Source organism: Alnus glutinosa, chromosome 13 (genome assembly GCF_958979055.1).
Source record: "Alnus glutinosa chromosome 13, dhAlnGlut1.1, whole genome shotgun sequence".
Classification (NCBI taxonomy): Eukaryota; Viridiplantae; Streptophyta; class Magnoliopsida; order Fagales; family Betulaceae; genus Alnus; species Alnus glutinosa.
The window spans coordinates 22,372,111-22,388,417 of record NC_084898.1 but is presented as its reverse complement, the minus strand read 5'-3'; the positions used below and the strand labels follow the sequence as shown (position 1 = coordinate 22,388,417).

At 35.8% G+C, this 16,307-nt stretch overlaps 2 protein-coding genes and 1 long non-coding RNA gene across 3 annotated transcripts; 2 read left to right on the top strand and 1 right to left on the bottom strand.

The window, feature by feature from the left end:
• Positions 1-5,029: 5,029 nt before the first annotated feature.
• On the top strand, positions 5,030-6,624 carry LOC133854196 (inositol-tetrakisphosphate 1-kinase 1). Its single transcript, XM_062290282.1, has one exon. The coding sequence runs from the start codon at positions 5,198-5,200 to the stop codon at positions 6,257-6,259; it is 1,062 nt and encodes a 353-aa protein (XP_062146266.1). The 5' UTR covers positions 5,030-5,197; the 3' UTR covers positions 6,260-6,624.
• A 2,186-nt stretch (positions 6,625-8,810) lies between these two features.
• On the top strand, positions 8,811-11,505 carry LOC133854197 (uncharacterized). The gene is made up of 3 exons (XR_009896790.1): positions 8,811-9,742; positions 10,806-11,128; positions 11,250-11,505. It is a non-coding gene; the product is annotated as an uncharacterized LOC133854197 (long non-coding RNA).
• A 2,936-nt stretch (positions 11,506-14,441) lies between these two features.
• On the bottom strand, positions 14,442-16,074 carry LOC133854397 (transcription factor MYB39). The gene is made up of 3 exons (XM_062290590.1): positions 15,781-16,074; positions 15,029-15,700; positions 14,442-14,733 (listed from the first exon to the last, which is right to left on the bottom strand). The coding sequence occupies exons 1-3, from the start codon at positions 16,044-16,046 to the stop codon at positions 14,691-14,693; spliced, it is 981 nt and encodes a 326-aa protein (XP_062146574.1). The 5' UTR covers positions 16,047-16,074; the 3' UTR covers positions 14,442-14,690.
• Between the last annotated feature and the right edge of the window lie 233 nt (positions 16,075-16,307).

Genomic DNA, 16,307 nt, shown 5'->3' with positions numbered 1-16,307 from the left:
CCTTTTTCTCTTTCTTTATTTATTTATTTATTATTATTATTATTTTTTATGTAATAAAAAAAAAGCATTTGTTCCTCAAGGAGGTCGTTTTTTGCCAGTAGGGAGCACAACAAAAGGTTAACTACTCCCACCACAATGCTACAAAAGTCTCTTTGTCAAAAAGGACCCATAGGCCCCCCAACCCACTCAATTTGTCCAACCATGGAGTGGTTATGAAAAATGTGTGATTCTTCTCACAGTAGGAATTTTTATTATTATTATTATTATTATTATATATATATATATATATATAAAGCAACGGCATATAAAATGCGTTTGATATTGCGATTTTGTAGACAAAAAGTATGATTTTAAACTAAATCACAGAAAATAAATCGTTTAAAATTGCATTTTTAAAAAACAGTAATTTGAAAAAGCAGAAAATCGATCTTTTCAAATCGCAGGCAATAGAGTTTTTTATTTTTATTTTTTTTTAAACCGCAATTTTTAAAGCTAAACTGTAATTTTAAAGGCTAAACTATAGTTTTATCAAACTCTTAACAGTGTTTTTAAAAAATCATTATCCTCTCATGAAAAAAAAAAAGGCTAAATTTTTCTATTTTTTAGTATATTTAGGGTTTTTTTTTTTAATCCTTATTTTGATGTTCCCTTGAAATAAAGAAAAAGAAAAATACAAAATTAGTCCATGCTGTTTACCTAATTTGTGATTAGTTTATTGTGGTCAAAATGAACTAAAATGTCTTAAGGATATGCCAAAAAAAAAAAAACAATTTACTACTTACAATCAAATTTCATCCACTAACTTAACAGATTCCGTTAGTGTGAGACTGACTTAAATAAAACACGCGTCATAATTTTATGAATAATGATTCAATGCCACCTAAATATACAACTTTTCATCACCTTGCCTATGTGGTAAGGTGGTCCCCCACTACTTTTTGAATTTTTTTATTTTTTAAAAATAAATTAAAGTGGGGGACCACTTTGCCACATAAACAAGGTGGTGAAAAGTTGTATATTTATGTAGTAGTGAACCATTACTCTAATTTTATTAGGTCGAACATGCCACACTATCGAAATTTTTTAATTTACTAAATGTAATTTGTTAATTGGATGCAATCTAATTTATATATATATATATATATATATGAGTGGATTCATACCGACACTTGTAAATAAACGTGACCAGCTTGTCTTGAGCCCCAACCCTTTGACAGAAGGAAAGGGATGAGTGTATTTGTCTGAATTGGAAAAAACAAAAGTTGAGATCATTTCATTTGTCTATTTCGTCACATTAACTATGATTTGGTCAAACATAATTATCACTTTGATTTGTCCAACACTTTTCTAGATTTGCCATGTAAAATTGGTTGCTTTCAACGTCTAACTCATAAACAAATAGCTGTAATTGACATGTGTTATTTGTACACTTTTTTTTATTATTATTTTTTATTTTTTTATATAGTTAAACATGTACATTTGATTGAGATTCATATATATATAATGATCCCCATCATATTTATTTATTATATTTATTTTATAGAGAAATGCAATTTTGTATTCTTTTATCATTTTCTTATCTTTTTTCATTCATCCGATATTGTCAATACACCATTAAACTTTTTTTATTTTTTTAATTGAGATTAATTTAAGAGTAAATCGACAATATCACATCAACAAATAAATATAGGAGAACGAGTAATGCTACATGTCATACCCATGTCCCTCTTGTGTCCCTCTAAAAATGAGGTGGCTTTTAAAATCATCATTGAGCTTGTGATTGATCAAAATTGAATTTTGATCATATGGTGATTTTAAAAGCCACATCACTGTTAGAGGGACACAAGAGGGACATGGGTATGACGTTTAGAATTACTCATAGGAGAACCGGATAAGGACAAAGAAATATCAAATAACATATATTTATTTTATATTGTTTGATGTTACATGTTTTAAGTCTTTTTTTTTTTTTTTAATAAAATTTATTTTAAACTGGGTTAGAATTCGGTCTATAAATATGCTACGTGACATTTAAACATGCGAAAAACACATTTTTTTAATAGAATTATTAAAAAATCATGTGCTTTTTACACGCTAATTAAAAAATTATGCGTTTTTTACATGCTAAATAACACATAATAATTTTATAGACTAGGTTGTATAAAATTCCTCTAACGTCAATCAATGTAAAATAAATGTGATAAATGAGTATAAAGAGTAGAATTATTCTTAGAGCTTGTTTGAGATTGCGTTATGAAATATAGCTTTTATAGTAAAAAAAAAAAAAAAAAAAAAAAAAAAAAACCTTTTAGAAAAAGCTTCATTTTTAAGCTTTTTATAAAAATACGTTTTAGCCATTTTTTGAGTAAAAATTAAAAAAAAAATTAAAAAAAAATTCAAATAAGTACTTTTAAAATTTTTTACCAAACATGCCAATTTTTCGTTTGTCGCAACATTTTAGTACTTTTAAGTTCTATTACACAATCTCAAACATACTCTTATCTATATACTACTTATCAGGCCAATCATTAAATGTATTTTGTCAAATGGCAATGGCTAATGATTATTGTACATCTCTTTTACATCAATCGTACATCTATTTTCTAAATCAATCATTAGATTTGTAGGACTTACAAGGATCTACATGTGAGTCCTACAAATCTAATAGTTAATTTAGAAAATAAATGTACAAAAAAATGTACATGCAACATGCTTGAATGGTAATTTACATAATATTTATCATATTAATAGTCTGATTTGGCATTTCTCCTAGCTAGTATTTATTATAAAAGAGTGATTGGTGCACAACGGTTGTGCACCACTCTACAAACATGGGATGGGTTCCACGTGGGACTCGTGGTGGAACCCACCCTATGTCTCTAAGACTTTGCACAACAGTTGCACAATTATTGTGCAAGAGTCATTTTTCCTAGCAGAATAGGAAAATTTGAAAAAAAGAAAAGAAAGAGGAAAAACAAGCTTCAAACAAGAGTAGTGCTCTATTGAGTCACCATTTCTATGACCTGGGAGACCCAAATTTTTGGTAAACCTTTTCAAGAAAAAAGCAAAAAGAAATCCCTTTTGCCTTTTTTCCCCTTTAGAATAAGAGGATGTTGCATCAAATCCAGAAAGAAGCACCTTTAGTTGAAACATTAGGTTCAAATAAGTGAAGAATACTTTGAGTGAGGAATATCTTAAAGGGAAAATCAAATTGCAAACAAAATCTTGGTGTTGATTCTGATAAGATAGAATGTCTTAATCCCTTTGATAACGAAAATGACATTTTGTAGTTAATTCTTATAAATCATTATAATAAAGTGACTATTGTCTCTAAGTATGTGATGTTAAAGCATTCATTAAATGATTAAATTTATATACTCCTATTAGTTTAAACTTTTAGGACAAGTGGTGATTTAACATGATATCAGACCCAGAACTTATGAGTTCAAACATTGACTCCGCTATTTACTCAATGTTTTAATTAAATATTCTACGTATTGGGCATTATCTATTAAAAGGGAATTTGGATCCACACGTGAAGGGGACATTTACTCCATATTTTAATTAAATATTCTACGTATTGGGCATTATCTATTAAAAGGGAATTTGGATCCACACGTGAAGGGGACGTGACTCATGAGGAAGAGTATTAAAGTATTGACTAATTAAATTTACCTCTTCTTATTAGTTTAAGCTTTTAAGATAATTGGTAATTTAACAGAACTACATGTGTGTTTCTCATGTTAATTATTAAAATATAGACAATTATGTGACATTCTGTCATGTAATAGTTAATAGACACTTATTTTTGTTAATTATCACGTGAATGTATGAGAAAGTTGTAGGAAATGTTAGAGTAATCTAAATAATTTTCTTCAAATATGTACCCATCCTTAATTATTGGAAAATATGTGAATCAATACAAAAATGTCTTTTGCACAATAATTGTAAAGCTGTTGTGTAGGAGACAAGAGACATGGGTTGGGTTCCACGTAAAACCCATGTGGTAGGATCTATCATGTGAAATTTACTCATGTCTCTTAATTCCTATACAACATCATGTCTAGAATCAATATGACTCATTTTTTGAAGTTTTGGGGAAAGAGAAATAAATTCTATATTTATTCCCAAATAATTTTTTTTTTTTTGAGATTTTTGGAAAAGAGAAAAATACTATTTTCAAGATCAAGTTGAAATATATTTGTATATATTATATTTAGCCAAGGTAAAAATAAATGTGAAATGATTTACCATTTACCAATTAGTGTTTCTTTTGTTATGCCAATTTTTGATATGATGGAATGCATTATTGAATACATGGAACAATACATGACGTCCAAAACAAAACTATTCCCACAAATTGCATAAATACCCATCAAAATCATTCCTAAAAAAATGTGCCATTATCCCACTTGGCAGCCAATAGGTAAGCGACAGGTCACATCACTAAGTAGCCAATTGTATTTACCGTAAAGCATATCAAAACCCTGACGCGAGCTTTATCTTCTTCTCCTTCTCCTTCTTTCTCTTTTTTCTTTTTTTATTTTTTATTTTTTATTTTTTATTTTTTATTTTTATTTTAACAATCATCTTACGCAAGCTTTAGCTCTCGTGTTTGAGTATATAAGATTAGAGGAATATTACCACTTAAATTACGCTAACGAATTTCCGCTCGTTCAAATGGATCCAAATGCATGACCCTCTTAACCCGACCCAACCCCCGAACAAAGGCACAATTTTACCCCAGGTGAGAGACCGTGGTCAAAAAGGGCCCACCCAACCCCCGGAGCGCAATTCTTTTTTTTTAGTAAACGTTGACCTATAATAAGACTCTTACTCCCCCACATGTCACTGTAGCCCACCCCAACCCTCACACGCGGTTTCTTCCCTTGTGCGGCGCGAATCCGCGTTTCACCCATACAGTCTGCCACGTGTAAATCCACTGCAACCTCTCCCGTATTGACCCTGGTGACGCTATCAAAGCCGCTCGCACCGCAACCCTAGTCGAAGCTATATATAGCAACCGCCTCTTCTTCTGCATTTCCTCTCTGCCATTTTCGTTCTCTCCAAAGCTCTTCGAGGCACACAAAAAAAGGACTTCGATCACCGCCGTTTCGTATTCCAAACATTCGTTTATGTGTGAGGTTTCGCATTCGCTATTCTTCCATTTGCGTCGTTTCGACAAGAACAGGCACCAATGGCTGCTGAGCGGCGCAGATTCAGCATAGGCTACGCGTTGGCGCCGAAGAAGCAGAGCAGCTTCATTCGTGACACGCTCCTAAATCTCGCGAGTTCTCGAGGGGTGGATCTCGTGAAGATCGACCCGACCCGGCCGCTGGCGGAGCAGGGTCCGTTCGACTGCGTCCTCCAGAAGCTGTACGGCGAGGAGTGGAAGCGGGAGTTGGAGGAGTTTCGCCGGAAAAACCCTAATGCGGTGATAATCGACTCGCCGGACGCGATCGAGCGCCTCCACAACCGAATCTCGATGCTACAGGTCGTTTCGGAGCTGAGGATGGAGTCGACGAGCGAGACGTTCGGGATCCCGAAGCAAATAGTCATCTACGACAAGGAGACGCTCTTCGATCGACAGGCCTGGGAGAGCCTCAAGTTCCCGGTGATCGCGAAGCCTCTGGTCGCCGACGGCAGCGCCAAGTCGCACAAGATGTCCCTGGTGTACAACCACGACGGGCTCAACAAGCTCAAGCCCCCGATCGTGCTCCAGGAGTTCGTCAACCACGGCGGGGTCATCTTCAAGGTCTACGTCGTCGGCGAGTACGTCCGGTGTGTGAAACGCAAGTCGTTGCCGGACGTGTCCGAAGAGAGACTGGGGGTCTCCGAAGGGGTACTGTCGTTTTCGCAGGTCTCGAATATTGCCACGAACGAAAATGTCGACGACAAGTACTACAAGATGATGCATTTGGACGACACCGAGATGCCGCCGCAGAGTTTTCTCGCCGATATCGCCGGCGGGTTACAGCGGGCGTTAGATCTGAACCTGTTCAACTTCGATGTGATTCGGGACGCGAGGTTTGGGAACCGGTACCTTATAATTGACATCAATTACTTTCCTGGGTATGCGAAAATGCCGTGTTACGAGGCCGTTTTGACGGATTTCTTCTTGGATGTGGTGACTAGGAGTGAAAAGGAAGTGGTGAAGGTGAATAATTGTGAGAAGGATACGATAAAGATTGTGAGCAATAATACTTGTTGCAGTGATGGGGATGAGATTGGTAGGGAAGAGAAGGACAATTCGAGATAGGTCTGACATCAACGGAAGCAATTACCCGTGAATTGGTGGTGAATTTGCTGAAGGGAGTGAGTTCGGGGTATTGGGTTTAGGTAGGAGATGGTTTTGGTATAGTGGAGAAAATGAGTAGGATTTGATGATGGGTTCTAGTTTTTTAGCCTCTTGACAGCAATTACTTGGTGTTTTGATGTTGATGATGTATATTCGGTCCGCGCAGTTTTACTCTGGAGATAGGTACTTTTCTCAAATACTCTTGAAGGTTTTAGGGAAGTTGGAAGTTGTACTTTTTAAGGCTTTCGAGTCTTTTCTTGCTTGAAAAACTGATCTTAGCTTGTGACTTTGGCACCTTTGATGAATGAAATTTACCATTTTGTCAATCAGAGTTCCATTTTAATCCTCTTCCTCTGTTTGTGGGTTTATTGAATTCTGCATTATTTCCTCTATACTCGAACTAATTAAGTTGTAGAGAATTTTGTGACCTAGTTTTACTAGCTACGTTAGATGATTAAGGTTGCTAACTCCATACCATGTCAATAAACTAGTTTTGTGACCTAGTTTTTTGGTTGGGAGCTCGTTGCCTGGAAAAAAAGAAAGAAAGAGGAGAAAATATAAAAAGATAGAAAGCTTTAGAGCTTTAGCAAATACAAGATTCAAACTCCATGAGACATCCCTATATACATATCTTTGGTTGTTGGTTACTAATTGTGGCTTTCAAATGGCTATCTGATAGCACGCTCTCTTGGTCCCCCAAGAGATAGCTCAATCGGCTTGGGACCACACCTCATGAAGAGGTCACTAATTCGAAACTCTCCTCCCCTTTTTGTGTGAACATGTCAAAAAAAAAAAAAAAAAAAAAAAAAGATAGCACGCTATGTTCTTTTGTCCTTTTAGTAGACATGAGGGTTTTGTTGGAAGTGCGGATACAAGAAACTTATCTGTGTTTTGTCCTTATTTTTTCTCTTCAAATATAATATAACTTATTTTGGTTTACATGATAGAGTTTGCGGCTTTCATGAACTTATTTCGCAGTGCCCATGCTCTATTCTGGACATAGTTGTCGATTTCTGGGCTATGATGTGTTAAATTGTAATGGAACTTTGATGATATTATTTTCTAGAGTAGTGTTTTTTTTAATAAGTTCTAGAGTTGTGTTTGATTGCATGATTGCATGTTGTGAGTTTTAATTAAGAAAAGGATAGTAAGCGAATTTTTCCCTTTCCAAGTATGTTGTTAAAGGATCTGAATTCTAGATAGCACATTGGCCGATGATTGTGCTGACTTTTGATTTCTCATTATTGGGTATGTGACCAATGAGTACTAGATAAGGCTATTGATGAGATTCTTCCTGTGACCAGTGTTGACTGGGGCTTATAGAAATGCTGATGTTGCATGTACGTGACTTACCTAATGCCTATGGTGTTTGTCTATGTCGAAAGATATTTGAGGGCTGACTCTGTATCAACACGGATAGGACTTAGGAGAGTGGACCTACAGGTTTAGTTTCGTGCTACTGTGAGTAACCCATGGGCACAGCTGTATTTATCTTCTATGTATAGAAGATGTTGCTGAATTTGCCAACCCCACTCTTTCCTTTTATTTTCTTTCTACCAAACAAAGTCAAAACATTGACAAAAAAGTTTGAACACAACACTCTCAAAAAATCAAAATATCTTTTACTTTTATGTCACATCAAAACACTTTTTTCAACTAAAACACAAAAAATTCCTCCTAAAAAAGTTATCAAACACACCCGTAAGTACTGAGTATTTTCCTCTCCACTCTCCACTTGTCAAATACCCACACTCGTGTTGGCTGAGCAATGACATAATTGCACACGTTTCCTTGGAGTGCTAGAAGTTTTGGTTTCCAGCATATCCAAACACATGTGGCCCTTTAGTTGAAATGTAAATGCCATTAAGGCTCCATTTGTTTTGATGTAAAAGAAAAATAGTTTTCAGGAAAATTACTGATTTTCTGGTGTTTGATTGACCCTAAAAATGCTTTCTTGAAAATATTTCTGCCATTTGATTTGCATATATTTTCTGCAGTGGGTGTGGGACGAGGGGCTGGTGTTTGGGGTTTGTGGTAGTGTTGAGTGTTCGTTGGGAGAGGGGTTTGAATATAGAAGTGTTGGACGGAAAATGTTTTACGCCTTCAAAAATGTAAACCATTTTACAGAAAACAAGGGAGTGTTTAACAATAGACAGAAAATGTTTTACAGTTGACCACCACCAAACACCGGAAAATGAGAAAAATGTTTTACAGAAAACTTTTATGTCGAAACAAACAAAGTCCTTGTCTGCTAGAGATATTGGTTTAGGAAAGATGATTGAGGCATGGTTTTGAATTGACCTGAAATGTAAATTTTTTTTTTCTCCCTTTTTGGATCCTTTAGGTTCCGAAAATGAGGTCGTGAGAGGCTTGGAATTGGCACCTCATTGTGGTTGTCCAGGCTTCATCACTTTCTGTGAGTCCATTTCGGAATATAAGCCTTTGATTTGCTGACTTCTAATTGCTTGATTGTGAAGAAAAGGTAAAAAATTAATATTTCTTTTCATAAAAATGAACTATATGTATAGTAATTTTGGTGATTATTTCTATCAAATAATTTGCTGTTCCTTTTTTAGATCGACTTGAAGGAGATTCATGCAACAATTGATTTGTTTACTCCTGTTCCTTTCATATGCATCTTTTGTAGTGCTCTTGCTTACCTTGGTTTTGTGTGGATTGAACTTCTAGTTGATGCTTCATCTTTTTTTATGGAGCATTGGAGATTAGGAGGACAACTTTAATTGGAAAATTTGGAAATGAGATTCATTGCATAGTAAAATTTGTGTTATCATGAATGCTAATCTTATTGAAGCCTTTAAATATGTTGAAAGCACAAAGGAATTCCAGGTCTTCTTATCACACTCACACACAAAGAAGATGGTAATGGAGCCCTAAAGTTTGAAATTTTCATTTCTTCTAATCTTTACCTCCTTTCCGTATAACATTCGGTTCATTAACTTCCATTTTAGAAATTTTTAAGGAATATTTCAAAATTTGTCCTAAATGCATCTTGTTATTTGGTTCAACCCTTCCTCTGCTCCCCATAGTTCCATGACCTACTCTTCTTTGATGTGCTAAACCCAATGGCAGCCAGGCTGATTCATCTTTTGTATTCTCAAATGATTTTTTTTTCGTGTACCGCAATGGTGCTCATAATCAGAATTGCTTCACGGTTGCTTTTCAATATGTTGGCAGTGCCGGTTCAATCATCTGCAATGATCTTTGCCTTAATGATAAAGTTATGTTTTCTCGCTCTCTCTGTTGAGATTCTGGGTTTGAGTGGGTTTTCCAGATTTATTGTCCATGATGTGGAGTAGCTGAAAGACATTTAGTTTTTAGCTGATCTCGAACTGAATCCAGTTGGCCCCTCAGATTACCAGTATGTGGGGGTCGAGCTGAGATTGAGCCAACAAAAATAGTTGAAGTCAAGAGTGGAAAGCTCAGGTAGTACAACCTTGCACTCGCTATTGTTCATTGATCTAGCATGGGGGATTTCTGACTCCTGGTTTTTCTTTATCTAATTTAATTTTGATATTACGAAATATTGAACTTTTGCTATGTAACAGTTGAGTTCCCCTCAGCTAACCTTTTCATGTCATAAATTACATGTCTATTTATGTCATCATAAAATATAGAGTATACTTTATCTACCAGCCTGTGATTTAAAAAGTTGCACTCTACCTACTTGATGTCAATATCCTTTAATATTTTTTCAGTCCCAATTAGTTAAAATTTGCGCATTTAAATCGTGTACCTTGAAAAGAAAGCCTGGAAAACACAATAACAACCTTATTACAATTTGAATACATTAAACCCATGAAACCAAACACAAATAGTGCTATTTTTTAAACCACAAGCTGGCAAATCAAACTCGATCTAAACTGCAGGTGGGTAAAATATACTTAAACTGAAACGTATTGTTGGCCAGGTTTCTAGGAGCTTGTGTATTACCTAATATAGTTGGCCTAATTGCGAATGTTGCATCGAAATTAATGGTTTAGACAACTGGAAATTAGACAAGGAGAGGGGAGGTGGGTCTTGTCTGTATTTGTATATTAACATAGAGTATTGCTCTATGTAACAGAGAGTATTGCTGTCTGTATGTAACAGAGAATATTGATCTGGATATAGCAGAATGGTGCAAAAGGATTTGTTTAGTCTTACCCAATTTAGTTTGGGTTTATAGTGTAGTTGAGTTAATAAATTAATGGACATGATTAAAAGCTGAAAGTTTGCTGCATTGAAAGCTGATAATGTCCACAGAGAGGCAGACAATTGTGGTTGGTTGCATGGCAGATTGTCTCTTTTTGGACTGACCATGGTACAATGTTTTTAAATCTCATTTTCTAGCTGTTCTAATCTGTTAGCATGTGTGATTTCTTTCATCTTCTTTCTTTTTTGATTTCTAGATGTATTCTGATACTGCCAGTGGCTTGGAGATGAAGAGCCAGCTAGATTTTTGAAGTAGCCACTAATTGGTTGGAATTCTTTTTCTTTTTAATTACAGGGGATTTTCTTTCCCCCTTTCTCTCCTGTCCCTTTTCTCCAGTGCCAAATGAAGCCTTTTCACAATGGCAATATGATCCTCAAGGCTTTTGGCATGCTATAGGAATCACAAGGGAATCATGGCCATCAGAGTTGCTCCAGAAGTTGGATAATTGTTAAGGGAACAGCCAGACACTGGTTGATACTTGTCTTGGGTTTTAATAAACACAAACTATAGGGGAAGCTTTGTCAAGTAAGCTCCATTGGTGCAGCAAAACAGATTCTGTCAAGACAAAGCATTGAGAAAAGAATGCTTTTGTTTTGTTGCATCTAACGGTGTATATGGTAAGTATGTTATACAAAACAAAATTTGGACCCGCGAAATAATTTTTATTTAAGTCTGTTGTTGGGGAGCCTAGTCTTTCTTGTAACCCTTCTCCCTTGTCCTTGTTTCAATCCATCACAGAATATTCGTACCAAAAGAAGACAAGAGAAGAGAAGAGAAGAAAAGAGAGAAAGAAAAGTGGAGGACGGCTGCTTCTTTCTCCTTCTATTGGGTTTTGTGTAAGCCGAGGAGAAGGAAATACTCTTTTAGCCTAATAAGCCGAGATGTCCTTGTCGTTTGAAAAATGGCAAGAGGAGGATAGAGAGGGTGGTTAAGGTTTGTAGATATACTATTACTTTTTGGCCCCTTTGACTAACATTGACATCTCATTTACGTATCTCTCTTGGGTTGCATTTGTTTTGTCAAGTTTTTGTGATTACAGCCAATCCTCAGTGGACTTCCCGTGATGCCCTTGTTTGGTTTAATTTCTTCTAGAATATCCGGATTTCCACTATAACTCTTGCTTTTCCATGGTCCAATTTCTTCGACAGCCATTGCTGCTCACCATTGTAAACTGTTCTTTCCCCATTTGTTTATATTAACTTACTACCTACCACATTTGTTAGAACAAGCAACATCTATTTTCTTGTTGCAATAATTTGTAGGAAATGTCATGTTTTCTTCTCTCTCTCTCTATACTTGGTAGTCCGAATTCTATAATTAATTTAGTTATTGAAAATTGTCCATAGTTTCAGGTTTATAAAATGAATCATACTGGTTAAATCTCAATCAAAAAATGTTAAACAAATGGGTTTGTACTGCGAGGGCCGGACGGTTTAATTACAAGTCATAATGAAATGTAAAATAAAGAAAATAGAAAAGGAAATAGAGAAAATGGAGACAAGGATTTTCGTGTGATTCAATATACGTTAGACACTTACGTCCATCACTAGGAAAGAGCCCGATAAGATTACAATATGCTCTTATTAATTCCTTGATAATTTTTACATTACAAATGACTTCTATTTATAGAAGAATTGGGGTAGGTTAAAATAAAGGGTAATCAAATACTACCATCAAATCCGATTACAATCAATTTTATAAGGTAATTATCTTATAAGGAATATAAACTTAATATGGAATCATATCATACATTCTATCATTATCCTTCAAACTCGAGGTCTAAGTTTATGGAACATTGGGTGTGAAAAGGCTCTGATACTAACGAGGAAATCTGTTTTTGGTTGATAATCCAAAACAGTCAAGTATATTCAATCTACAAAGACAATTGTGTTCCAAAGTTCCTAGGTTATTAGCGGATAAGGGCCCGTATTATAACTCTTCCTTGTGTTAATCACTTGGTTGTAGTTCATCATTATCTTAAGAGGCTGGATAAGTGAGATTGTCTTCAAATGATGTGATCAGTTGCTAAAGCTGCTGTTGGTGTGGACAACTGCTGTCGGTGTTTATGTTAACAATCAACATATCCCTAAAAAAGAAAAAAAGAAAAGGAAGGGATTAATGATGATGGGGAATCCCCTTGGTGAGCGGTGGTCGTGTTATTCGACGATTCACCCCACCTTTATAGAGGTGGCTCACAGAAAACTCTCACCACGCAGAGAACCAACCCTCGAGGAGGATGGGTAATGGGAGTCATCCGTGATGCCCCCAACACAGGAAGAGTTGGTCTCGGGGGAGTCCCAACCCCGTAACCATATCTTCTTGTGCTAGAGTGCATCGCGGGGGATCCCATGCGCACTCACAACCCACCCCATCATGGGAGAGGGTGGGTCGCGGGAGACCCTCTACCCCCTCAACAGCCTCTGCGAGAGTGGGGGAGGGCCATCAGAGAACCACACCACCATTCCCGGAGGGAATTTTTCCATCGGCACTTTTTTTTTTTTTTTTTTTTTTAGGGGATATGTTGACATGGTGGTATTGATACACACTAAACTAGATGGAGTGCTGATTTGGCATCGTGTGATGATCTGGCAATGCTTAGTTGAAATAGTACATGTGTAATTTTCGCTACATAGATAGATAGATGTTACTCTGATTTACCAGGTACATATTATAAGGTATATACCGTATGTTGGCTTTGTTACAAGTAGTCGTGCCACTGTGATGATCTATTTATGTTTGTATAAAAAAAAAAAAAAAAGTTCGTCACAACATGCAACGCAACGTGATTAGATCAATTTTTTTTTTTGGTACACGTGGCAAACGGCTCAATGACTGAAGTGGACAAAAGCACAAGGAACGGCTTTGAATTTAATCCCTTTTTCTATTTTGTCAATGGGAGACTTTTAACCTCTAGACCTCCATCCTCATGGATGGAACTCAATAACGTAGAAAAGTGGGATTGCTATTACTGGTTACTGAATCTACCTAAATCCTTACCTAAATGTGGCGGTTAAAAGAGTAAAAATTGAACTCAAATTGGATGGCAATTGATTGGTACTTGTAGGCCGGTTAACCCAGTCAGTGGCTTGTATTACACGTAAACAATCTTATCTTAATCTAATGGTGACAATCCATAACTAATAATCTGAATAATGAATCATTAATATCACTCTCATCTTAATTTTTCTCATTAATTTGTTCTTCATTTGATGTTACACTCTAAGGGCTGTACGTCATTAAGAGACATCTTTTTCTCAAATAGGGTGGAAGTGGCGGTGACATGGTTGACTTTGCCATGCTACAAAAAGGTCAAAATCTTAAACCACATATTATCCTACTTAATTGATACAATCTCGTCCTTTGATGTCCGAAAAATGAATGATGAGAGCGTTATTAAATCATCATTTATTTCAAAAGTTTAAATTGATAAACGTAATTATTTAATTAATACTTTAAAACTCGATCTCTTTTACGTGTAAGATCAAACTTGTTGGAACAAATGACTCATATTCTATCTCTCCGGTATAAAGAGTAATATAAGATGCTAGTATAGAAGCCAGTTGTTGGAGCGGAGCAAAGTAAATTAAACGTACAATTAGGGTTTTCTTACAAGTATATATGTTATGCTATAATCCTAAATCATATATTGAAATATAGTCGCACTCCTATGGACGTATGCACATTGCCGAACTACTTAAATCAGTAATGTTCGAATTTAGGAACTCCTCTGATTCCATGTTAAATCATCATTTATCTTAAAAGCTTAGTGTAATATAATTATTTGAAATCATTAATTATTCTAAAAGTTTAATTTAATAAGAAATGATAAATTTAATAATTTCCAATTGCTAGAATTAGGTAGGTACACCTTAGAACACTCGCGTTGTTGCATGATTTGGATGTTATTAGTTGCCAAAGAAACTTGAACATAAAGTTGCATATATAGGGATAATAATATTACCAACTATTACATAAAAAAAATGGAAGAATATCAAAGGATTCAATACAATGAACACTTTGTGAGGAAGAGGCCGTTTACATGAATTTGCTGTGTATAAAGAACATAAATAAACTAAAAAAAAAATCTAACATACAAGACTAATCATGAATGAACCAATTATACATATTTCCTGTGTGGAACTCTTGGGTTTGATACTTCAGGAGAAACATATAGGTGCTCTACCATGCCATTGGCAATGGTGGTGATGATGACGATGTAAACCTGCAAAAGAGAAAGAAAATATTAAATTGTCAGCAAAAGTTGAAGAAGTATATATATAAACCAAATGCAGCATTTTAATATAACTGTAATGACGTGACAGTGAGAATTGGCCCTCTAATTAACAAGGACTTGTAAAAAAGAAAAATCAATGGCTGCAAGTTTTCACTGTCACATCATTCTAGACCAATTTCATGTATGACAGTCGTATAACAATATATTAATTAAAAAACATTTATGATAAATAAATAGATAAAGGAAAGGAAATAAAATAAACTATTTGAGGGAATTAACCTACTCCAACATTTCTTTCCAGTAGGAGTCACTTGTTTCATCATCCATGAGTTTATCCCAATCCTCAAATAAGGAGGTAGAGATCAACTGATTTGGGTCAGTCATGCTTTCCATTTGGTTGACAGTGCTGTGAGTCCCAGGAGGAGCAGAAACCAATTCAGGCAATGGATTCTCTGTAGGGTTCTCACATGGTGATGAGCCACCACTCAAGCTGCTGTTTTTGACACCGATAACTAATTCTGGGCTGATCGATCCACCTTCAAATCCATTTCCCCATGATGAATTGGCAATATCCTGAGAGTTGCTGGGGGCTTGAGGGATCAAAAGTCCTAGCGGGTTCATATATTCCCAACCATTCACAAGTCCCTCAAATGGGTTAAGAAGTGTGCTTGCATTCACAACCTGCAAAAGATTTTGCAGTAGTTGGATTCTCACCAGTTGAGAGGGATCTGACTGGAGACCAAGAGCATTTCCCCAAGGACTGGCTAAGTTTCCAGCGTTTGTAGATGCACCAAGCAACAGAGATAGATTGATGAGGTGATTGGGATCAGTTCTTGGCTTGTGGGTGGTTGGATCAATACCAATTTGAAGGAGTTTCTTCCTTAAATGAGTATTCCAGTAGTTCTTAATTTCATTGTCTGTCCGCCCTGGAAGTTGGGTTGCAATCCTAGACCACCTGCAACAAAATAAGTCAAATTTTTTGTAGTGAATTATAATTAGAGTCTCAATAAAAGAAGGTATTATATTTATACGTACTTGTTTCCAAGAACAGAATGAAGGTTGATGATCTTTCGCTCTTCATCTTCAGAGAACTTGCCTCTCTTAATATCAGGCTTCAGGTAATTTGTCCACCTTAATCGGCAACTCTTGCCGCACCTATTCAAGCCGGCGAGCTTGGGGAGCGATTTCCAACTTCCATGCCCATGTTGGCTGATATAATCAGTAAGCTTCTGATCTTCCTCCGGCGTCCATGGCCCTTTCTTCAAACCGGTCTGATCATCACAGCATGGCGACCGACCCATTTTTGGCAAGAAATGGATGAGAGTTTAGAAGTAGTGATATGTTTGAAATTATATGGCTGAAAAATGCTGGTTTTATAGGTGCGTCTCTTGGAGAAATGATTCAAACGATGATGTCATTATCATTCTTTCTTTCCATATGATATTCAATTAATCTCCTTCACATATAAAAAATAATTAAGAAATATGGCTGAATTAAGTATGCTGGTTTATAGGTGTGACGTCCCACATCGTCTGAGTATGAAAATACAGATGTATACACTT